Below are 23,271 nucleotides of genomic sequence, written 5' to 3'. Positions count from 1 at the left end.
CATTTGCGAAAGGCATGTGTATTTTCCTAATATGACATGTTCAAAAACCCACCCGGCAGTTACAGTCGTCCGAATTGGGCAGCCACAACGTGCCAAGATATTGGGGAAAGTGGCCTCGACCGAACCTAATAAGTATAGACAAGAAGTGGAAGAACGCAAGAGACAATAAGAAGAGGAAGGAAAAAAAAAACAAACGAAGAGTACGTCTAAGCAGAGTGGTTTCCGTCCTGCACTAGAAATCCCAATCAGGTTCCTGCTCTCTAACCACTTTTGGGCCTGCTACCTCTTCCGACTCCTCTGCTATATACGTCGATGTAGGCCCAATCAGTGACAATGATCCATAAACCACGAGGCTCTTGCATTTCCTAATAAGGTAGTTAGCTATAGGGCAATCGCGACCGCGTCAAAAGACACAACTTATTCAGCCTCACAAATAGCCCTTTATGGAGAGATTCCCATAGATTTCGAGATGGTTGCCTTCCAGTGTCCCAAAAACCTTTAATGAGCCATAGCCTTTGATCTTATTACTATGACTAGTTGTCAGACCGAGGTTCTATTTTGGTCCTGCTTGGCACTCACCTCGCCACCAATACACCGTTAACAACGATGTTACCGTAAGCTTTAACCTCGTCCCTGTATTGCAAGCCGGTCAGCTCTGTATGTCACAAAGGGTGCACATCCTGATGTGTGGGGTTGTCCCAACAAACCCGGCAGCTGAGGGTGTACCTACTCGCAACTGATGCTACCATTCATGGTGACCGGACCATACGCGTCAAGACTACCGCTAATGATGATTTCTCCTTCTAGGTTGATACCACGTCCGGACTTGACATTTCCAGTGACCTCCAAAGGCCCACGAAGATCGAGAGCTTCTTCACTCCTGATGCTTGGTGACCGTTTGAAGTGTGTATATCCTAGGGAGGGGTTGGCTGTGTAATAGTCCGACATCACCACCCCAGCTTGCGTTGACTGGTGCTAAGGGTCTGGCGACTAGTTGATCGAGAAAGGGTGGTTGTTGCAATTGTTCCTTAAGGGAGGGGCGGAGGAGGCGTCCCGCTCGTCTTGTGTCTGAGACTGCGGAGAATCTTTGTTCAACTCAGCGAAGTTGAGCCTCCCCCTCCCGAATCGAAGGGCAAAGCCAGATCAACTTATACCTCGATTCTTTTGCAGCTGCGTAGCACCCGTTACAACTGCTCTCCCTGGATAGAGCAATGTTATCAAGTCACAGGATGGAATTGCCGTGGGATGTGTGGGTGAGAAGGACTGCAAGTGAGATTGAAGCAAACACGGCAAGTTGGCGTCAGAGGACGGGGAGTTTAGAAAACGACAACTTTCTTTCGACTGAATTACCATGCCTCATTGGATCACCTACTTGACACCAGGCTCAAGGCCTCTTCGAATGTAGTTGCTTTGATTTTCGCCAAGAGGGCTGTAAAAAAGTTACCACCCAGGCGATAGTTTCGGTAGTGAGCCGAAGTTGGTCACAAACTCTGAAGGATTGCGGTTTGGGGTCCGTTCCGTTTTTCCTGAAAGCAAACGACTGGATGGAAACGGTCCAGCTGGAGACGACGAGTACCTGAAGGTTCCCAGACCATCAAAATCGACAGACAGAGCGAGCAGGCGGACAATGGTGAAGGCACGATCGAGGGCCAGACCTCCGTTCTGACACCTTGCGATAAGATCTGCAGCCCCAACCGTCTAGCGGCGAGCAATATGCCATATGCCAAGATGAATGGACAGCCTCAACTTGGCAGGGCCAGGGACGTCTCAGGTCATTCTGGACCGATGGGGCCAGGCGAGAAATAAGGAACGCCAGTGAAGCAATAGGAATAGAGGGGGAGCAGCCGTTGGAGGACATGTCAGCCACCAAGCCAACTTTTGGACGATCAACGAAGCCTGCTGTCACCAGTGTGTGTGGTCTGGTGCGAGGAACCGCAGCGGTCCCTTGTCCTTGTCTCACTTCCCAAGCCCCATGTCACCAGAGAAGTCAGTGTCGAGTCGGCAGCCACCAGACTTGACCTCTGCCGAAATCGCAGAGGACCAAGCGCTCAATTGTGCATGCACAGACGACTGACCGCACCAACTTGGCATTTTGCCGACTCGGTGTCTTTGTGTCTGGTCGGTTGCAAGGTTGCACGGCAGTGTCATGAACGCGCATGCCTTTCCATGCGCATCTGGTTCCAACTTCCAAGGCGACAGCTAACCATTGACCTGGTGGGGGAAGGAGCAACAGACGTCGGGCAGTTGAGCCGCCTCAAGCTGCCGCCCGGAAGATGGCTTGGGGGCTGCATGTGCCAAGTTTAGAACAGAACATGATTTCTCGATAGCTGCAAACGTCAACATCGACTTGGACACTCGTCTGGAAACCTCAGCCTTGCGCCCTTCGTGTCGTCCCCGCGGCCTTGGAAAGGCATCACAAGCCGACCAGCTCTCGTACCTCACCTCGAAACTTGGACACCGCTTGGCGCAAAAGCGAACCTCGACGGGCTAATACACGCGCCGCCCAGCTTCAACGTTCAACACACGTCATCCTGACTTTCCTGTACCTGCGTCATCAAACGTTTGCCCTTGCTTACCAGCGCCAGCTCCGGCGCAAAGCCCACTCTGTAAAAGCCGGCATCAAACACTCGTCCATGTAGGGCCGCCGTTTACCCATTACGGCACATATCTTACCGACCATGCACCCAAGACAGACGCTTTTGTCCTGCAGCAATGACAACGATTTTCAAACCCACATGCACCCAAGTACATACCAGCATTCGCGTACCATTGCTTGCAGCACCGACAAGTTGGTACCGCGTACATGGCACCCTCAGCTGGATGGCAAAATGGGTCTTGTCTGGTATGGTTTTCTGCGTTTCACTGTCAGGCGGACGTTGAATCTGCAGCTCAGCTCCTGATCCCTGTCGTGTTCTACATATAGAACAGCGCCAGCGTTTTGATCGTGCATGTGCAGGATTTCCCCGTACTTGGGATATTCATAGAAACAAGACCATCACAGGGCAAGTTTTTCAGCTTCAGTGCGCTATCGTGCATTGGATTGAAGAATACAAAGAGAATTTGAAATTTTCATCCTAGTCCAAGTAAGTTACGCAGTAACTGGGTGGGTAAATACTACAAAGTGTCGACTTAAGCCGTCGCGGCAGGAAACCGCGAACCCAACACCGTTCCAAAATCCCACCCGTGGTATCTCAAAGAAAGCCCTATCCGCCGCCTTCGCCCCAAGACTGAATCACCCCAAGTCCCTCTTTTCTGTCCTTTCATCATCTGGTAGTAACCTTGGGTCTTTTGCCAGCTACTACTGAACTCTATATAGCAGCCAACAGCTTGTTGATACCGCAGCGAGCATTTAGTCGCCGCCTACAAGACCCAATCCAACGCCGGCAAAAAGAGCAGCCACAGCCCAAAGACTGGCATACGCAGCAGCACCAGTCGATCCAATACCGTACATGGCCTTGGTGCAAGCAAGATATGTGCCAACAGCCGACAAAAGCACAGCAGCAGCCGTTCGTCGAATAAGGACTTTGGTTTTGGCAGTGTATCCCCAAAAGTTCCAGCAAACAGTCTGGCCAAGCGATGCACTCACAGGATCAAACTGCTCAATCTTGGCATCTTCCTCGGCCTTGCCAGTCTTGGCAAACGGTGCAAAGATGAAGGTGCTGGCTGCGAGGCCGAACAAAATGGTAACGGGGATAAAATCCGTATATGAGGCAGAGTAGGCGGGCTCGAGGCTGGGGAGGCCGTTAAAGTACACAACGAGGATTCGAGGCATCAAGAAACGTAGTGAAAGAACAAGCGTGACGGTGTAGATGCCCGTAGAGAGAATAGTGGTCAGTAGCTGCATGGGAATATCTAGAATGTCGCGATCCGCCTTCGTAGGCGACCCATAGGTTGAAGACAGAGGGCGGACCAGGTAGAATGGCAGCGCGACAGAGAGCACATCAACGGCCAAAGCGGACAACGCGGTCGTAGGAGTGAGGTTGTAGAACGCCGCGAGCAAGTAGAACTACACCACGTCATCAGCGTGTCTGTCTTCGACATGGGCAAGCTGTCAGTTTACACGTACCGTTGGCCCGTGAGCCAGAATACTCGCAGCGCCTGCTTCGAGACTATCCAGCTTGCCAAACCATCCCACAGCCAACTCGAACCTGGCACAGAGCATCAATACCACGGTACGGGTGCATCCGGATTCAAAGGGCGAACTCACATTCTCCATCCCGTCACGAGTGCTACTTCTCCCCAGGTATCCTGGCTTCGCGTCAACGACTCCAGTTCCCCGTTCGACACCTGCGAGATAATCATGCGACCAAGGCTAGATAACGCAAAGTTTAGAGCGACGGTCAAGGGGAACTGCAGCGCAAGGGGAAGCTTGCCCTCCGTGGACTCGACGACCCCGGCTGCGGCCTCCTCCTCCTCCTCCTCCTTTGCAATCACAGCAGCATTCGCTTCCGCAGCTTTCTCTTCCGTCTTGCTAGTCGGAGTCGCATCCGACTTTGCGCTTCGCTTAGTTGGCGCCATGTTTCGGAGTACTTCGAATTGCCACCCAGCAAGGCTGGTAGTATCGCGTATTGGGCAGAACGCGCGTCAACACCGGAGTGGAAGGGAAAAAAAGGAGCGTAATGGTCGGAAAGTATTCCGTGGTTCGAGATGATCAGCCTGCAATGACGAAACTACTACGTGCGAGTTGCGGCTCCGGCATCAGACTTTGTGCTTCAATCGGGTTCAGTTTCCGCGGGGAAAAAGCAAGCTGGCTGAACATCAGCGGGGATGAGTGACATCAGGTCGCTAGGACAACCAGTTGACGTCTCAGGTACCTGGGTACTGGAGCTCTGGCGGAAGACTTGCGGACCAGTAGTCATCGCAGCCCACGGCTCCAGAAGTCCCCACAAACAGTCAAGGTTCGGAAGTCTCAATTTTTTCCATCCTTCCTCTTCAACGCTTAACGCTCGCTCACCTCAGTTTTTCTTTTCTTTTCTTTTCTGTAAGGCCATCAAACGACATTCTTGAGGAAAGATAATTTCAACCCTTCGTGGTGAATAAAGTTCAATTGCTTGTCAATTCCTTTCAATTGTGCCAAGTTAAAAATCGCTCACTTTACCTTGCGGGCCATATGATCGTGACGGGTCTGTTTTGAAACCTTTGTGCTAGCCAACCACGCCAGCTTCAACGACCAACTTGAGAAACTCGACACCTGCTCGACTCTACCTCGACAGCTCGGCATACACAAGTGTGCTCCGCTCAAGGTACACGCCATCTTTTTTTGCTAGGTATTTTCACATGAAAAATTTATTTCATTTGGTGTTTATTCGGGTGTACGCTCGACGCCTGCCAGAACCCTCACTTTAACCTCGTGGAGATGCAATCTGCAATTTCGCCTGCGATAAGCGACGGCCCAAAATGACCGTGTGCAGAGAGGCCCTCCACTCTTCGGTGCTGAAGATTGACGGCGGAGCTGAACCACCTCATACAGGTTGAGTATGTCATTATACACATATGAGACACCACGCCGGTCCCCTTCCATGTCAAGCCAAAAAAACCCAACTCCACAGCCATGGAACCCGGAGGCTCTTGCAAAACTAAAAATAATTGTATCCAAAGAGCAACAAAATGGTGCTTCGTTACAGCTTACTCCTCCATGCGACCGAAAACGCCATCGTCATCTTCGTCACTCCGAGCACGCGACTGCATGTCGAAGTCGTCATCGCTGTCTTCCATCTTGACATCTTCACCCCCGCGTCGCATCTCGCCTCGAGTAAAGCTCTCTGGCTGACGCTGGGGAAAACTGTTGATGAATCCCGCACTCGAAAACGAAGCAGCCTGGTCAAGGTACTGGGCTGGGACTGGTGGTACCGGGGGTGCATCTAAGGGCACGGTGACAGTACTGCGGGATCCATTGTTGCTGTTGAAACTGCAGCTGAGCAGCTCGACTGCAGCAGCCAAGTCACGGTCATCCTCACCCGTGTGGTTGGCACCAGACGACGGTGGGCGACGCTCGTGACTAGGCTGTCGGAAATGTCCAAAAGCCGAGCCCCTGGGAAGGCTGCCGGAGACGGTGGACTGGTAGCTTCGAGCAAACCCAGCACCATTGCCATCGCGGTATGACAATTCGTTAAGACCAGATTCCTCCATGGGCGGCGGGGTAGTATCGGCCGAGCTTTGGCGTTCAACGTGGTCTGAGTAGCCTGAGGCAGCAGGCGATGGAGAATCCGGCTCGCTAGCAGAGTCCTTAGTTGACTCGGGCGGCGTCGCTGTGCTCTCCTTGTCGTTCATAGCGACAAGTACAGAGGCGGCTTCCAGAAGCTGCACTTGTTGGTGCTTTGAAATGAGCAGCTTCGACGTGAAGGACCATTCGGGGGTATGCTCCCACCTAGCCAAACAACGTCAGTATAGACTCCATCATGCGATTGAGATGACCACGTTTCACTACACGGGACGATCACCCGACTTCGCGCGCCGCGCCCAAATCACACACAAAATTCAGTATGCACCACTCACAAGTGCTTGGTCAAGCAACTGCTGTGCTTGTAACTCTTGCCGCACTTTTCACAGCGAACCTCGACACGGTTGCTCTTCTTGGGCTCCTTCACAAGTGGTGAACCGTCACTAGCTCGTCGAATGCGAGCCTTCTGAGACTTGTCATCTTCGTCTGCCGAAACGTCATTGCCGTCGTCGATAGCACTGTCGTGTGCATCTTGCTTGATGTCGGGAATGGCCCCATTGGTTGGCAGACTAGCCGGAGGGGAGGGGAGACTGCCGACGAGGGATGTCTTGGCCAGGGCCGCTTTGGAGATGGTGTTTCGTCGGCCGGCGTTCGTGATGGGGATAGCAGCAATCTGCTCGCCGTTGGCAACAGCCGCGGTGAGAGCAGCTACGTTAGGACCGGGATTCGTCACGGACTTGCGTCGGGTCACGCGGTGGTTCGCGTTGAGGGAAGAGGAGAGGAGGGAGTGGGAGTTGTTTCGAGCATGGGACCGGCTGGGTATCGCAGTGGCCGAGGGGCTCGACACGGACGGACGCTGAAGCGTCAATGGCCTGGAGGAGGATTGCATTTCCTGATTGTTGGACGAAATAAAGTGGTCAGTACACACTGGAATCTCGCGAGAGCGGGATTCAAGCCTGCAAGGCATCCCCAAGACGGTTGGTCATACTTTTGAGGAGGCCATTGCCAACGACTTGGGTAGCTCGGAGAAGCGAGACGACAGACGCTGGACCGTCACAAGATGGGGAATGCCGCCAAGGTAGTCGGTTCGTTTGATTCAGCGTTGTTTAATACAAAATGTCTGCGGGCGAAGGTGCGAATGTTGGGATTTGCTGGATGTTGGAGAGTGACTAGGCTTCACAAAATGCAGAGCGGGCGAGAAAGAATATTTTGGGACAGGCTCACAGACAGGCCGCGGGGGCGTGGTGTGTGTGTGCGTGTGTGTGTGAGGCAGTAGAGGGGGGGTGTGCGCAAGTGTTGGGTGAATTGACGGTGCCTCAGCTCTTGCGATTATCGGGATCGCAATGGAGTCGACGGAGTAGAGTGGCAACCGTTTGTCGTTGAGTTGAGGCTGGTGCGTGGTCCAGTGCTAGCAGTACGGAGTTCGTATGCTATTATTACGGGACATGTGGATGCCCGACATTGAACTGTGTCTGTCTTTGAGGCTCCGTTTTGGAACGCTCGAGTGTCCGACAGTGAGTGCCCAGAAGTGAAAGTGTCCTGGTATTACAAGAGTAACCTGCTCTGTAGGCTGTGCTTGTATCAGTCAGCTGTCGAACGCCGCGCGGGGCGCCTGTCAACGTGGTTTGCCCGTCGAGGACAGTCTGGACGGTGGCATGGGAGTCTCGAGTTGACGGCGCTGGTCAAGACCCAGAAGAACGGAGTATTATTCCAGTGTCTTCCAAAACGCTGGGGCCGCCGACGCCCGCGGGTCGGGGGTGGGGATAGAGGCCGCGAATTATTGGGCGTTGAAGCACCCTGGCTGATCATCAGGTCGTCGTGGGCGAGCGAGGAGACGAGAGGTGCTGAATGGGTGGATTGGGGTGGGTGGAGGGAGGGATTGATGGCTGATGGATGGATCCGATGTCCCAAGCCAGCAGGCCAGCCCAGACGCAGCAGGAGCAGCGAAAGGCGACCGAGGCGTCGGGCGAATGAGGTCTCGCGGCGCGAAGGGGGGGGGACAAGTTTTTGCATCAATGGCAGGGTGTGAGGGGAGCAACAGCCCGAGGCACGCTGTTATTAGAGGGAGAAGGAGGAGTTTGGACAGCGTGCGGCCGCCTGATCCAACTCGGGCTGAGCAGCCAAGCCCGGCTCGACAGTTCGAGCTCGGAGAGCCGACGACAAGTTCAAGGGACGGTGGGATGGGGAGGGTGCCTCTGGCGTGGCGTTTGATACGGATAGTACGAAGTGTTCTGCAGTGTGCAGCACCAACATGCCATAGCTGCAGTTGATGATACAACAGGTCTGGTGGGTTGATTGATTGTGGATGGCGGGCTGGCAGGTAGCTGGACCAGTGCTTTAAATGTTCGCTGCTGGATGACGTCCAGCACGGTGTCCCGCTGAGGACAGAGTGGCATCAGCGCTGTCAATGGTAAAACACCAGACTGGTAGTGGGCTGACGCGCTACAGAGTACAGAGTCAACTACTGACCACCAGTCCAAGACACAATACAGACTAGAGTTGGTGGTCACTGGCGATTGTTGAACTAGCAAGAAGATGTCGAGTGCGACCTGGACGAATTACAAAAGCGCTTCAGCCCTCAAAACATTCCGTCGACTCTGGTGTCTCAACCATTGGCGTCCAGCCAAGTATAGCAGTGGGACGGAAAGATTGAAGGAACTCGCCCAAGTACGCCGCGGCCGGCACCCTGTTGTTTATCAGGCACCGGATGTCAATGAGCATTGAAGTCCAGTGCGACTGTCCCCACGGCGCTGGGTCACGCCGCTCTGTCACGACGCTTGGTTCCCGACCAGCTCAGACTGCAGACTGCTCCCCTTGGGCCAATGCTTTGTATCCGAGCCGGCCGGACACAGTCAAGGCACGATTGGACTTCATTGGTGCCAGTTCCTTTGAATCGGTTCAGTTCAGTTCAAACTTCGTAGCGGCCCAGCGCGGCTCAGGAGAGTCGGAACGCAATTGGGGCTGGGCCAAGAGAATGTGCATCTTTTCCTTGTCTTCCCTCCTCCCGGCTCTAAAGTCTTTTCAGGTACAAGCCCGGTACGCACCAATTCGCATGTGGCTCACATGACGGACGCCAAAGTTGCGACGCTACGACGAATGTGACCTGATGGGCCTAGCTCGAGGTCCCGATGCCAGGTTTTTGGAAAGCATGCCATTTGCAAAGTCCATCACGAGGAAGGGGGGTCGCTGGATCATGTCAATGCCACAGCTGACTTTTGGACAGCATGGCCTCTGGGCACTTGGTAATTTACCTACATGTATTCCGTCAAACCTTCATGTTCAAGCAATTATCGGAAACTGCTGGCGGACGACGACGGCCACCACCAGACAATCAGCGGCCACCCGGGGGGCAAAACCGCCCGACAAGGTTACCGAGAGCCTGCTCCGTCTCCCTCTCCCATCCATTCAAACATCCTCAGTGTGGTGGTACGGGAGCGGACACTTGGAACGCCGCCCGTTTTGGCGACACCACAACTTCCTCTCAAGTCCACGTGATACGCGCAAGAGATTCGAACGATCCGTTTTTGTTCGCGCGGGGGAAGGCAAGCAGAAAAAAAAATTTTGGCCGTCGGGTTCCTGAACCTGTACTTATCCGCCGGGGCGGCTTTGGCATGTCATGCATAAGTTATTTGTGGCTACAGAGAAAGTCCAGCTTCAGGTGTAGTACTACAACATGGCACGCTTCATCATGGTGCCCTTTCATTCGTCCAGGTATCACATGCAGTATTGCGGAAGCCGCGCGGTGTCACCAGGGTAAAATGCCGCTCTCAGCGGTATTGGCATTCGTGCATGCCTTTTATTTTCTTAAGGCTCGGTTCCAGTTCTGGCTCTGTTGGTTTGCCACCATATCAAACCATATTGTTATCAAGCCCCAACCCTAATCGCTGCGGATATTCAAGCCCCCGTTTGGACGCGATAAGTACCACGGCCAAGCGGCCAGCCAAGGTGGACACATTGCTTCGAGGCCGCGGTGGATCTCAAAGGCGGCTCTCCGCAATTTGGATGCACGACCAGCATGCGTGTAATAGGCGGCTCCTTGACCTGCTTGCGTCGATGGAGCGTACTCTGTGAAGACGGCGTATAATATTGTCAGGGCCGAACTGTTGCTGAAGGATTGTCGTTATTCGACGCGGCAAACGTTCCCGTGAGATTCAGATGTGGTAGTTGATGCTGGATTTGCATATTATCGATGGTGCACAAGTTGGGCGATGGTCGGCATGCTGTTGGCGGGCTTTTTAGCGAGGGGTAGGAACAAGAAGGCGGGGTACGGAGACTTGGTGCTTTGCAACTGGCAGCGTGGGGGTGAAATAGACATGGGGGTTCGAATTATTCTTGAACTATCGAAAAGATACGAAGCTTGGTGCTCGGCGAGCATGGGATCGAGGCAAAATCCGGGGATAGAGCCATCTCATGGTAACTACCAATGGTGCGGAGCAGTGTCATGGCTAGCGAGCTACCCGACGACAACACACTCTCAAGTGTGAGTTTGCAGCTAGAGGGGGAACGCAATGTGCGTGCTACTGTCTGATTCGTTGGTGTCGAGCTGTTAAGATGTTTAGAATTAAGTGCAACATGAGATGTCAAAGCCGTAAAATAAGGAAAACTACACGGCGGGTAACAGCGAACCGAGCAGCCCGATAAAAAAAAAGTCTATTTTTCATTCCCAAATACTCACCCTGTCTTTCCCTTGTAGCCTGCTCAGACGGGACCCAGCGCAAGTCGGCCATCCCTAGTAGACCACATGCGCATCTAGACATGTCACCAAGCAACCCTAGTTATTCAACCGTAGATCACATATTCTTCGTATTTACGACAAGCAAATTTCGCCACGATAATGGGATTAAAAAAAAATGCCAAACTTTCAACTGAAACTTTAAAAAATTTTCCGATCTCCCACAACTTTTTTTTTTTTTTTCTTTCGGGCAGAAATGCCGCCATAATCGTCATCATGAGCTCACGCCCCCCAATAGCAATACTCAAAAAGCGCCCATGCATCTACCGAGGGGTAAATTCGTCAAGTGAAATGGCGACAGGCGCCCCTTGGGACAGTTTTGGGGGGCGTGCGAAAGGAGCTGCGAGGCAGACGTGGCTTGGGTCTGCTGGCCAGAGGTGTCCCTTTTCGGCTGGTGCCTTGATGAGGACACGCCGCCTGCAGGGCGGGATTGGTTGGATGGATCGGGGCGTGTTGAGCAGGTGTGGGAGAAGATTGGAAGGAGGGGGACGAGGTGAGGAGGCAATGGATGGATATGGATATGGATGGTCGGGGAATTTAGGTTTTTTTTTATAAAAAAAAAAGTGCAAATTCATCCTGTCCGCGGTGCCCTACTGCACTTGCCAATGGGAAAAGGAAACGCACGCCGGTTCAATGGCGTCGTTTGGTGGAATTGATCTACCGATGAGCGTTCTCATGTAGTTGGGGGCATGTTGGGCAATGCTTCCTTGCTTGGATGATGATTACCTCAGCACCTTGAGAAGTTAAAGGCCAGAGATGCGCCCGGAACTGCCGTGGTGGGCTCGGGAGCCTGGTTTCACCTCGGTCCATGGCTTTGTTCCAAGCTATGCGCCGTCTGTTTCCAGCACATCCAGGGCTGAAACTCGCACAATGCCATTGGACGAGCAGGATGGCCGCCGGTGCCTGGATTCATGCGAGACTGGGTTGAAGATTTATGCCGCCCTCGGTGGTGCTGCTCGTCACCTGACGACGGAGGGCACCATGACGGTTCAGGTGCGAGTGAAGAGCGCACGAGGCCAAGTTGACATTTCAAGCATTGCCGGCCGCTGACAATATCGGCACAGCAGGTATCAAGCTTCACAACTCCGTCTTTATCCCAATTTCGGCCTTTGGTCAAACGGTGCAACAAGTGCGCGTCTGCCTGTCCTTTCGATGCCCTCACGAATATCATCCCTCCACCTTCAAAGACGACGGTCCCGACTACGCAGAAGGCCTGGGACGGAACCGACTTGATTGCACACGCCCATCGGACGGAGAACTGGCCCGGCAAGTCGGAGCTCTTTCCCGCCCGGCAGCAGCGAGGATCACCCCTTGACTCCTTTGAGAAATGCTGCATGAACGAGGCCATCCCTGTAATACAGTTTTTTTAGAGGCGTCTCTCTTTTTGCACTGATTATTTTGGAACCCAATTGTATGGCCTTTTTTTTGTATCCCTTCGTGTCAACCTCGTGTCAACCCATGAGATGCCACACCCTCTTTGTTTTGTTTGTTGATGCAGCAATTTCGCCAATTCTTCCTTTGTATTGGTAAAAGTACCAGATTTCCTCCTTTGTTGAATGGCCGCCCGACCATCGGCGGGACCGTACTAGCGGCTACCCACAAAACAGGAGAGAATCCATTTTTACGAATCTCGATCCTCGAGAAGCTCTAATTTGGGGTTATGCCCGGTGACGCACGGGTCCGGATGGAAAGCTCCCTTGAAGTGAAGGGGTGCAACAAACGCCGGAGGGCTTTTTTTATTTTTATTTTTTGTTTTTATTTTTATTTTATTTTTATTTTGGGGTAACCCTTGGTCTTGCGATGCTGAATGTGCCGCCATTGTAGTGTGTATCGGCCGAGTGGGCGGCATCGGAGTTGAAGAGACTGACGGAAAAGATTTTTTTTTTTCTTGGTTCTTTTTTTTTCAGGTCACGAGGGCTTTGGGGTTCCGTGCTGCTCGCGGTACAACTAGTTCTGCAAATTGCGGCTTAGCGACTCAGAGTTTGAATATGGTGTAGGTGTACGGACTATACCAAGATCTGTTGTGATTTTGCACCAATTGGTGAGGCGACTTCCTCTAGCTGGAGCAAAACTCAGGTGAACTGTTTTGCTTTTACTTTTGGCTACTTACTTGTTATCTCGTGGTACTGCAGCACAAGACCTATTCCGGCTTCTTCCCGATCAGGGCCCTCACAGACTCTCATACATGTGTCTTGCACCAGGACTCTCGGCTCGTTTCTCAATGATAGTCTACTAGCGTCTTACAATGAATACGTGTACATTTCCGTGTCTAACAGTCTTTGAAATTTCCATGAAGATATTTTTTTTAAATAAGAAAGAGCCAGAGTTGAACATCATCAAATAAAAGGGGGTAGAGAATAACCCCCTACCTTGAGAATAGGCAATGGCAATGAGGTGGGCAAGCACAGGAGAAACTGCCGAAACTTTCAAATGAAAATAAGAGTCGGACTAGACACGGCTTGCAGGAGCTGCGCCCTGGGGACTGCGGCAATGAAAGATCGAGAGTGGTACGGCAAGAAAGCCAAGCAATATAAAACACTGTATAGGGACAACTCGGAAGTGTTGGTGTCTCGGGCTGGGTAGAGAGAACGGACCGTTGGCGGCAGTCATGGCCTTGAAGTCTCCGTTGATGGAAAGTATGCAGCGTGTTGTGCAGGTCCCTCTCAGCCCGCCGCAGAAAGTCGGTGTAGTTTCCCAGCCGCAGGATGCTCCCGACATTCTCGGGGCTAAACTTGCTGCCAGAAAGGCGGCCCCTGATGCTGCCGTCGCGAAAGCCTCGTGATGGCAGTGTGCCGTACGCGTGTGGTTGTAAATGACGGGCCGCAAATCTGCAAACGGCCCGTCCATCACGCACCGGCCCCCGCCGACCGTCTCGGGTCCGTCCGTGTCGCCGTCGCCGCCGAATCCGGCAGCGTGCTCCCAGACGCACGAGTTGGCGAGATTCATCCAATCGAGAGACCAGTCCCGGCATCTAGCACAGGGTGAATCCTTTTCTTGCGGTACCGTAAGATGTCAGTTGCGGGATAAGTGATTTGCATAATTTCAAAGCAGGAGACTTGTCGCAAAAAGGGGGCCGACTTCAATGTAGAATCCAGAACCGTATCCAGATGGCCCGTATACTCATTCTTGCTGGGCATACCAAGTCGGTTGTACGCTGGTCGGACGAGCCTGGTCCTTCTTCACGCCTTGAATCACACGCCAAAGCCAAGAAAAAGGAACACGGTCAGACTTTTACAGTCAAGCACAATGGCCAACGGTGACGCAGAGTTGGAGTTGTGGGATCACAAGGTCAGTCCCGTGTAGCAATTCCCATTGCAAACAAGCATGACAAAAGAAGTTGCTCTTCTCATGTGCTCTGGCATCCTCCTCTTCACCATCTTCTCTGGCGCCTGCTCCCGCCGCAAATAATATGCCGCAGCTGCAAGTGTTACTCCCATTAATCCAGGCTGCGCCCGTTTGACACACATTATTCAGCATAGTATTCCGGGCCTTGCAGGGAGTCGGCGGCGACGCCAGTCTTGCCATGAGCGGAATCATGCTGCTCAAAATGGTCTCGGCGCAGAGACATGTCAAGTTGATCTCTGACACGGGCATCTCTGTCGTCTTGTCTACCGTCATTGGAGGCGCAATATGCGAAAGCACAACGTGGAGATGGATCTTGACTGCCATCATGGCCATTGCGAACGTGGTCCTCGGCACGCTTCTCGTTGCCCAGTTTCGAAGCAGCCAGCAGAAGGCGCATTCTCACCACCACGACCATCACGAGAAGAAGCATACTCCGATCCCAATCGGGGGGCTGCCGCCGGTGAATTCGCAGATTGGCTACCCCCCCGAGGAGTGGCGCACCGAGATATTTCGACTTGATGAAGTCTACGTAGAGGAACCAGTTGGCACGGAAAACAGGCATGGCTGTCGCTGATCCTCCGGGAGAGACGTCGGGATGGGGGTGCCAGCATACTTGCAAGAACTTTGATGCCATCTTTGACTGGGCAGAGTCGCACAGGTACACTGAAACGGTGAAGATTGACTGACCAGCAGTATCTTGGGTTAAAAATGAAAGACGTGGCTAGTTTTTAAAGAAATGTACGAGACGCATATCACACAACATTCTGCATTGTGTTTGCTTGCGTAGTGCCATTCTCCGTTGGGGACTTCGTGTATAGTGTCTGGTATTCAACTACTTATTGGCCTTTGCCTCGAGAAGAAGCAAGAAAGAGCAGAACCCTGATTAGCAATATCTTTGTTACTTGTGCCCATTATCAAGGCTGTTTTGGAGCTAGATTGTTCTCATCACCGAGGTAGAACGTCATTTGGGAAAGGCACATTTCAGGAAAAGACAAGGTGAGCGGTTCTCGGCCCTGAAGCTGAAAGTCAACTAGAGTCTATCGAATTGCCGGTGTCTCTCTTAAACCTATAGACCTTTGAGCGGATAATTAAAGGTGTAGCTATCCGATTCTGAGTCACATTTGCGTAACAATTTGGTAAACATAGCTCAGAAACATGACGGCATTCATTCATCGTTTCTAGTTTAAAAAAACAACATTCATTCTCTCCTCGCACGGAGCGTCTCGGGCTACCAAAACTCCCGTCTAAGCAGGCCTCATATAATGATAGCACTCGTGGTTAATTGGCGCCAATAAAGTAGTCCTTAATGGTGTTGTCGCGTTTCTCTGCTCCAATAAAGTAATCCTCCACCGTCTTGTCACGCTTGTCCGCCCCGACGAAATAGTCCTCAACCGTCTTCCCCTCAAGAACAGCATTAGATTCAGCTTCAGGTCCCAAGCACCGACTCAACGTACCGGAGTTGGGGCTGCGAGAACACCGACAGCGAGGGCTGTCGCGACAATGGCAGTGGCGAACTTCATGGCGGGATTTTGTTTGCTTTGCTTGCTTCAGGGACTTGTCTGTGCGGCGAGAGATATTCCTGCCAGGCCGTTTTCTGTTATATTCGCAAAGCCCTGTGTGTTGGAACAGACCTCGCTCTGTCATTCGTGTCGTATTAGGCGCTCGTCCAACAAACATCTTAAACTCGCACCGCGCAAAGCCATGTCATTTGATTGACAGCGCTATTACGGACGAAGCTTTCCTCAATACCTATCTGGTGAGCTTGCGCGGCTGCCTCGTCGGGCAATAGCGAGGCGCCTCACATCGCTTTTTCTTGGTTCCCGGGCGCCTCGGCTGAAATCACATCTGGCGCTGGTTCCCCATTTCAGGAAGATAGCACATGAATCATGGTTCTGCATGTTGATTTGCAGCAGTCTGATATGTTGTCGCGACGAGTCCCGCGTAGGCATGTCGTTGAGAGGGCATTGGTGATGCTCTCATCATTCATGGGCAAAACCATGAACAGGGAAACGCAGCACCGTGAGATGGCACTACCATTGTCAGAATAGAATTTACTACACAATTCCATCCGCTTTAATTTAATCTACTCTGTGTCTGTGAGCATCGTGGTGATTCCGTCTCATGTCTCCCATGTTTCTTCAGCTGTGTCTCTGGCTACCGCACTGGACCAATGTATTCATACAAACAAAATGTTCAAATTGGCTCTTTTGTGAATATCCCTCCAATCGCAAGTGACGTTGCAATGGTTCGAGCCGTACTTATCCGTCTCCTTCCAACACTCCTCCTGCCCCGTGGTTGAACTTGCAAAGACTCCGTGTCAACGTCAAGATGTGACATGCGAGCGACCACATTGCGAAAGACGTCTCGCCGGGAGCCCGTTGCGAGACCGGCGCTGGTGCTATAAGCCCATGCCAAATACCTCGGGTTTGCTGTCGCGGGAAGCATATCCCACGCCTGCATTGCGCGGTTGATACTCTGATGAATCTCGGGGACCCCGGTCAGGGCCCCGGACACGACAGTGTTTAGAAAAATGAGGATAGCATGGCCATGTATAAGGGTCTGAATGAGGTCACGAGGAACAGCCTTGTCTTGGGCTTCGTCTGGGGACTTTGACGGCGTCATGTTGGATATCCTCGCCATTTCTCGGTCTACGGCCCCTTCAACGGTATTTGCCTGGCTTACGAGTCCGCGAATGCCAAGGTTGCCTTGGGCCACTTGCTCGCTCTTCTGGACCTATAGTGATGTGATGTCCATGATGGCAACCATGACCCACGCCTCGCAGCCGGTGATGGTTTTAAAAGCCGAGGAGAACCCATCGTCTGCCAGGAGCTTTCGGTGAATGCCGGCCGCGCAAGCCATCTTCTTTTCCACCGCGCTACATAGTATGTCGTTCCAGATGAAGACGGAAACGAAAAGAACCTCGGCTTCCAGTTCCATGGGAGAGGGCTGTGAGATTGGCGCCGAGAGTGTCAGCTCAGAGCACCAAGGCAACAGCAGCTCAGGAGCTGTATAATGAGTGGGCGCCTCTTTGGCCCAAATGGCATGCCAGGCCCGCGTCGAACAGATATCCCCGTTCGAGAATGACTTGCGTCACGCGCCTAAGATATGACTGGCAACTTTGAATGTTCTTGCCCAGCGCCTGGGGAGTGCGTGTTAGCAACTTTAATGCCGACGTGCTGGAACTCAATATTCTATCCCCACCTCCAAACGAGCGATATGGAAACCGCATATAATAATCTCCCTTTGAATAGAGGAAGTTGTACATTCCAGTCGCTCGAAGCTTTGGAGGGCCATTTCTCGATAATTTTGGTAGTTTCTTAGAGCCATCTCTCGGGCGTTCATATTACACGACTTACTCAAATGCAAATGGTATCGCTCATGCTCAGGGAGGTGTTGTAAAACGTGGGGGAGCCAAGCATTAGGCCCAGCAGCCAGGAATTGCGTCATTGAAGGTGCCTGATGCAACGAGTACTGCCGGGTAAAGCTGTTTTCCATAGAATTCACGAGCAAGTAGATGTCGTTTTCAGAGGTATCGATCCCAGATGGCTTGGTTTCGTTAGAGGCAAGAAGCCGACTAACCCAATATCCAATTTGTCATTAGATTCCGGAGACAGAGGGTCGTCATATCGTCAAACGTATCATGACTGACTCCTCCGGGCCAGAGGCCGGGCAGGAGAAGCGGCGGATCCGGCGGCACCGGAGTCGATTGAGATTCACCGGGTGAATCAAAAGTGCTTATATCCTGTGACTGACTGAGTGGCAAGAACATATCTGTCTGTGTTGGCTCGTGAGAGCTTGCACATAACTCGGAAGAGCTGACGGTTAGTGTGACCTTGACAGATGAACCCATCAAGACGTCTTGAAACACCATCTCCCCGACAGAAGATGCTGACATGGCTCGGGACGTCCTGGACTGCATTCGGAGTTTCCTGGCCTCTGCTCTCTCTTTGTCTCCTCGGTCTTTCCAAGCTGGTTTCGGGCCGTAGCCGTGGCATATGATTCCGCATCCTCGACACCCGGAACACGGTGGTCCATCTTCGCTGGCACTTTTTCCTTCGAAGTCGACAGGTCCAGCAACCGCTTTACTGCGCTGTAATGTTGGCATGACTAATTGCTGGCAAGATTCGTGCTGGGAGGCCGGGACAACTTGGAAAAATGAAAGGTGGCAAGGGGCCAAGATAACAGACATGTCTAGTCTTGATGGGCCATCATAGATTTCCCGGCACAAGACATGAGGCGGGATTTTGGAGCACATTATGAAGAGCAGATGAACTCGAGGGGTGATTGTGTAGCTGAATAGGGGTCGCCATTCTGTCGAGACTCGACAATGCAAAGCAGCCACATACGGGAGATACAGCAAACGCCTGTAATGATGAATGGTGCAATTGTCTCCACCGTCATTGATACATTGTCTGTTGATCGCGGGTCCTTTGAATGACTAGTAGTATCTCTCAACCGAATTGAAAGCTGGGTGCATGCTCTAGAAGCAAACCACAACATGAACAACCCAGTCGTACATCTGACCCAGACAACGTTGAAAGCAGCTAATTCTCCACAATCAAGACGTGGTAGAGAAGAAGAAACCACTTACGAGAAGAGTTGTATTTATGAAACGCAAGTTGACGTCTACAAACCATGTTGGGAAAGGAGGCTGTCTCTACAAGTCTTTTTCCCATGAATTTACCCATACACTTCCCCTAGGCTCGCAGTGAGGCTATTCTAGAGTACCATGTGAGAAGATAATAGTGTCTCGACTCAATGTCCAAGTACAGGTAAAATTGAAAGTCTGATAATCCGCACACGTGGTATCGTGCATTACAACGGATCTGCTTGGTCTCACCGATTCCTAGCTGCATCTGCATAGCATCTCCGCAGTGTCACACCGTTGCAGTGTGGTGTCATGCATTCCACTTTTGAAGAAAATAGTGCCTCTTGCATCCAGAGGGACAAGAGAGAAAAAAACGTATCTCATGTACAGTAGCCGGGTAAAGTCCAGAATCGCGACAGATACATACGCCCCCTCTAGACTCCGATTTTTAGCCGTCATTTCTCCCTAGGGTGGTTAGCATTCGTCTCCAATGATACCTCGGGATCTAATGATGAGCCAGGTGTTGTCTGCACGCTGCTATCAATGGCTCCTCTGTCTTGGATGTACCTGTTCGTGCTGCTGTGTTGGTGGAACGCTGACTCTGGAGACATCTCATGCGGTGTAAGAAAGTATTGGGAAGCCATTTGCTGCCAGAGTGACTTCTACCAGGAAAATCTTCTTCAGAACTTTTCAAACATACCAAGACACACCATCCTTTGAAATGACCGTCTTTCCGAGCCCTTCCTACCAGAATCAGTGGAGTAGGGACGGCATTTGGCTGCCCGGCACTCTTCATAAATTGACACACTGGCTCCAAAATTTCATCAAAGCTGTGGATAGCAGAAAGATGGCACTGCTCTCCACCCTGCTGTCCAACATCTCAAAGATCTCGTGCAAAGCAGGCCTAGCCTCCGTATGTGGGCGTCAGCCATGTTCGACGAGATTCCCGACAAGATTCCCTACAACAAGAGCCCGGTTGATCGCAAGCTCGTTCGAGGCTACCAGCACATGTTTGAGTTATTCAGTGTCATTATTGTAGAAGTTGCTCCGACCGGGGGCATGGCCGAAGGAGGACATGGCCTTGTTGGGCTCCCATTCCAAGCCATTTTGGACTGGCCTATGGGAACACCAAGCGGACATGTCTTCTTCTTGAGGGAAGATGTAAACGAAAAGTTCAAAGTCATACTAGACACTTGGAGAGACTGTGGTGTTTTGAAGACGAGCAAGTCCCAGCACGTCCTTACGACTGGCGATGGGGGCTGGCTGTGCAAAGAGGCACTCACAGCCTTTGAAAGGGACGCCAATTTGAACAGTCAGCAATGGCACGCATTTCAGGACTTGTTCCAATGTGATGCAAAGAAAGATCCCGTTCACTGGGGCTTTGAATCATGGGACAACTTCTTTGTGAGGCAGTTCAAGGATATTGATAAGCTACGCCCTATTGCGTGCCCGAACAAGCCGGAGTGGGTGGTGAATGCTTGTGAATCCAGGCCGATCCTGGTAAAATCCAACGTCAAGGAATATGACAGATTCTGGCTAAAGGGCCAGAACTATTCCGTCAAAGAAATGTTGAATCATAGCGACTTGGCAGGCGAGTTTGTTGGCGGTACGGCGTATCAAGCTCTCTTGATGCTAACGTCATATCATCGACGGGCCTCTCCAGTGTCCGGGCATGTCGTACATGCCGAGATTATGAATGGAACTTACTTCTCAGAGCGGCAAACCAATGTGATTTTTAGCAGCCCGGTAGGACCGCCCGAGTATAACCAAGTCTATATGAGTCACGTCGCCACGCGGGCCATCATCTATTTCAAGGCACCAGACCCGGTGGGTTTATTAATGTGCCTGATTGCTATTGAGACCGCGGATGTATCGACATGTGAGATCGCCAGCAAGTTTGCAACCGCTTGGCCACACCCCGTGAGGAAGGGGGAGGAGATCGGGATGTTCCATTATGGAGGCTCGAGCCTGTGTCTGCTTTTCCGGAAGGGAGTGAGACTGGCATGGGTCGATGCGGCGCTTCCTGGCAATTTGGAGCAGAATATTCCAGTTCGCAGTGCGCTGGCAGTTGCTTATACGGCAGTACAGTGATGTAAAGACAACATCCGATAGTTGTTCCAGCGAATGCCTCGAAAAGACCAAGAGTAAATAGGCAAGGAGGTCCCTTGAAGGGATTCCACTCTCACACAACGTTATCAATGCTATTATTAGTTAGTCCAATTTACGATGCTAATACGTCCCCATCTCAATACCCTACCTTCTCTCGTCTCGTTTGGTCGTCCATCTCGTCGTAGTCGGCCCTCTTATTGCTTCCCAACAGAAACCCCGTGCCCTCCCAAACATGAGGCGAAGCTTGCTGCCACGTCGTCTACATAACCGGAAACGGAAGCACTTTCACCAAGTGGCCGTGGGCTGGACGTCACATACCCCGCCCGTTCACAGGTCTGTGATGGGGTGCTGAGGGGGTTTATCACCAGATTGTGTCGATTGTACTCCGTAGTAAGAACTTTGCAAGTGGCTTGCGTCTCGACGAGACATGACAACCCAACCAGGTATCCATCTTTGGCTGGCCGCAGCCTGCAGCCAGGAGGAAACATTAGGCGCCCGGCGCCCTCAGGTTGCTGTAATGCCGATCATTTACCCTTTGCAGATAGATGGCTGCATGCTGTCTGGGTCTGCGGGTGCGGCCCGTCTTGGCGGCTAACAATTCCGTAGTCCGCAACTTAATCAATGATGGCTCCTTGACACTTGACGATGCTGTCGATTTTCCATGGTCGATCAGTTCGCGGCAATAGCTGCTGCGAGAGCTTGGTGGTGCTGGCCGGATATTTAGGTCCTTCCTTTTCTTCCTAAAGATACTTCGTTTAATGTTTCAAACCCCGCCAAGGTAGCATATCCCCCGCAAATCGAATAAACCACTCAGAGATTATGCAATCGCCAGTAAAGATTCACACTGTGGAGTCGAGCTACTCCGACGCCTACCAAGAGGCCGTCATCGCCAATTACGACGATCCGCCAGCAGTCTAGGAGGTTCTTGGAGACCTTGTCCTTCAACGGGGGTCTATTCGACGATGCAGAACTCACCGCCGGACCCAAGCCAGGACCCGTTGGAGCGTCCGAGTTCCGGGGTATAAATCGCCGATTGGAACTCGCCGGGCTGCTCTCGTCACACCGGCCGCAGCTTCGTCGAATTCTGGATCTCGGTTGCGGCTGGGGCGTCCTGACACCACATCTGGCCAAGATCTTCCCCGAGCGCCGCTGCATCGATGCAATCAACATCAGCCAACAGCAGCTAGATTACTGTGCCGAGAAACTGCCGCCGGAGCTCCGCAGTAGGGTTGACCTGTATCTGTGCAATGCCCAAGACGTTGATCGGCTTCCGGACCCAATAGAGCCATATGACTTGTATTTGTACGAGGTGTCTATTTCCACCTCCTGCCTTCTGTCTTCGAGGCCTCGGTAGCCCGAATTGCGCAGAGAATACGCCCGGGAGGGATATTGCTTCTCTCGGATCCGCTATACAGAGATGCTGATGTGAATGCTCCTGCGTCTGCCGCGTCGGAACGATTAGATGAATTGGGCACTGGCGATCATAAGAGCCCGCAGTATTACACTTCTGTTCTGAAGAAGCACGGGTTCCGGATACAGGACCTGCGGGTGCTGCCTTCCAACGCCGAATTCATCCACTGGTTTCGAGTGCTGCGACTCAACATTGAAGCAGACTTCCCGACGGTGTTTCCGTGCCGGTGAAGGACCTGCATGAATTCGCAGAGGGCTTTGCCCAAAAGTTGGCCGAGGACAAGGTTTCCATGTACAGTATTGTCGCGCAGCGGGCCACAGACTAAGAGCAGTGTGATTGTCTAGTACTTATGGTGTCACGCGGCAGAACGGATATTAGTTGCGTTGGCGTACGCCAGTTCGGAAGGGTAAGAAGTCATCGTGACACAAACCCCAAGTATTGAGAAGATAAAGAGTCCCTGACTCTTGAGGTTGCTCCTCCCACCCAGGCCCGGTCGCTTGTAAGTCAGTACATCACGGTGGTCTGGATCAGTACCCAGGGTAGACAAACTCTGCCTTTTCTTTGTCTTCAGCTTACAAGAGGCTCTTAATAATTGCCTAGTTTAGTTGTCAATTCACGCCCCAGCGGAAGTTCCAGAGCTGTAACAATAGGGTTAGGCACCCGCCTTGATACAAAACTTGCCTTGATTCCCAGCTGCTGCTGATGTCTTACGCAGGTCTGCGCCATGCTCGTGGCTACGACGCCCGCCACGCCCAAGACCTGCCTTAGCTTCATGCCAGATTGGGTTGCTGATGTTCCCCCCCATGCGTCAGCTGAGACATACACCGCAAGTTGTTAGACGCCATGCAGAAGGGCCTGCTGATATTCCTTCTGGGCCCCCTTTACCCGTGTGTCCCACGGCGACGACCTTCCTTTCTAGTTATTTG

The 23,271-nt window shown here is 52.2% G+C and overlaps 9 protein-coding genes across 9 annotated transcripts; 5 read left to right on the top strand and 4 right to left on the bottom strand.

Annotated features, from left to right (window-relative positions):
* Window positions 1–232: 232 nt before the first annotated feature.
* Window positions 233–948, bottom strand: J3458_007074 (uncharacterized protein; the record flags this gene model as incomplete). The annotated part of the gene is made up of 4 exons (XM_007808521.2): window positions 233–365; window positions 432–527; window positions 580–633; window positions 731–948. 4 exons carry the CDS (start codon window positions 946–948, stop codon window positions 233–235), a joined length of 501 nt encoding a protein of 166 aa, XP_007806712.2.
* Window positions 949–3,349: 2,401 nt separating this feature from the next.
* On the bottom strand, window positions 3,350–4,518 carry J3458_007073 (uncharacterized protein; the record flags this gene model as incomplete). Its single annotated transcript, XM_007808522.1, has 3 exons — window positions 3,350–4,006; window positions 4,067–4,148; window positions 4,208–4,518. The coding sequence occupies 3 exons, from the start codon at window positions 4,516–4,518 to the stop codon at window positions 3,350–3,352; spliced, it is 1,050 nt and encodes a 349-aa protein (XP_007806713.1).
* Window positions 4,519–5,625: 1,107 nt separating this feature from the next.
* J3458_007072 (uncharacterized protein) lies at window positions 5,626–7,049 on the bottom strand (the record flags this gene model as incomplete). The annotated part of the gene is made up of 2 exons (XM_007808523.1): window positions 5,626–6,367; window positions 6,496–7,049. The coding sequence occupies 2 exons, from the start codon at window positions 7,047–7,049 to the stop codon at window positions 5,626–5,628; spliced, it is 1,296 nt and encodes a 431-aa protein (XP_007806714.1).
* A 1,818-nt stretch (window positions 7,050–8,867) lies between these two features.
* J3458_007071 (uncharacterized protein) lies at window positions 8,868–9,227 on the top strand (the record flags this gene model as incomplete). Its single annotated transcript, XM_066119187.1, has 1 exon — window positions 8,868–9,227. One exon carries the CDS (start codon window positions 8,868–8,870, stop codon window positions 9,225–9,227), a length of 360 nt encoding a protein of 119 aa, XP_065975824.1.
* A 2,421-nt stretch (window positions 9,228–11,648) lies between these two features.
* On the top strand, window positions 11,649–12,262 carry J3458_007070 (uncharacterized protein; the record flags this gene model as incomplete). The annotated part of the gene is made up of 2 exons (XM_066119186.1): window positions 11,649–11,885; window positions 11,957–12,262. 2 exons carry the CDS (start codon window positions 11,649–11,651, stop codon window positions 12,260–12,262), a joined length of 543 nt encoding a protein of 180 aa, XP_065975823.1.
* A 1,876-nt stretch (window positions 12,263–14,138) lies between these two features.
* J3458_007069 (uncharacterized protein) lies at window positions 14,139–14,811 on the top strand (the record flags this gene model as incomplete). The annotated part of the gene is made up of 2 exons (XM_066119185.1): window positions 14,139–14,180; window positions 14,389–14,811. 2 exons carry the CDS (start codon window positions 14,139–14,141, stop codon window positions 14,809–14,811), a joined length of 465 nt encoding a protein of 154 aa, XP_065975822.1.
* A 704-nt stretch (window positions 14,812–15,515) lies between these two features.
* J3458_007068 (uncharacterized protein) lies at window positions 15,516–15,757 on the bottom strand (the record flags this gene model as incomplete). The annotated part of the gene is made up of 2 exons (XM_066119184.1): window positions 15,516–15,638; window positions 15,692–15,757. The coding sequence occupies 2 exons, from the start codon at window positions 15,755–15,757 to the stop codon at window positions 15,516–15,518; spliced, it is 189 nt and encodes a 62-aa protein (XP_065975821.1).
* Window positions 15,758–18,878: 3,121 nt separating this feature from the next.
* J3458_007067 (uncharacterized protein) lies at window positions 18,879–21,006 on the top strand. Its single transcript, XM_007808526.2, has one exon. It carries the CDS (start codon window positions 19,741–19,743, stop codon window positions 20,914–20,916), a length of 1,176 nt encoding a protein of 391 aa, XP_007806717.2. The 5' UTR covers window positions 18,879–19,740; the 3' UTR covers window positions 20,917–21,006.
* Window positions 21,007–21,896: 890 nt separating this feature from the next.
* Window positions 21,897–22,575, top strand: J3458_007066 (uncharacterized protein; the record flags this gene model as incomplete). The annotated part of the gene is made up of 3 exons (XM_066119183.1): window positions 21,897–21,953; window positions 22,007–22,236; window positions 22,350–22,575. 3 exons carry the CDS (start codon window positions 21,897–21,899, stop codon window positions 22,573–22,575), a joined length of 513 nt encoding a protein of 170 aa, XP_065975820.1.
* Between the last annotated feature and the right edge of the window lie 696 nt (window positions 22,576–23,271).

Source organism: Metarhizium acridum (genome assembly GCF_019434415.1).
Source record: "Metarhizium acridum strain ARSEF 324 chromosome Unknown scaffold_72, whole genome shotgun sequence".
NCBI classification, from domain to species: Eukaryota; Fungi; Ascomycota; class Sordariomycetes; order Hypocreales; family Clavicipitaceae; genus Metarhizium; species Metarhizium acridum.
This window is presented reverse-complemented; position numbering and strand designations above follow the sequence as displayed.

Excerpts from the sequence above, each read along its gene's own strand:
- J3458_007067 (XM_007808526.2), top strand. The coding sequence starts at position 19,741 with ATGTGGGCGTCAGCCATGTTCGACGAGATTCCCGACAAGATTCCCTAC.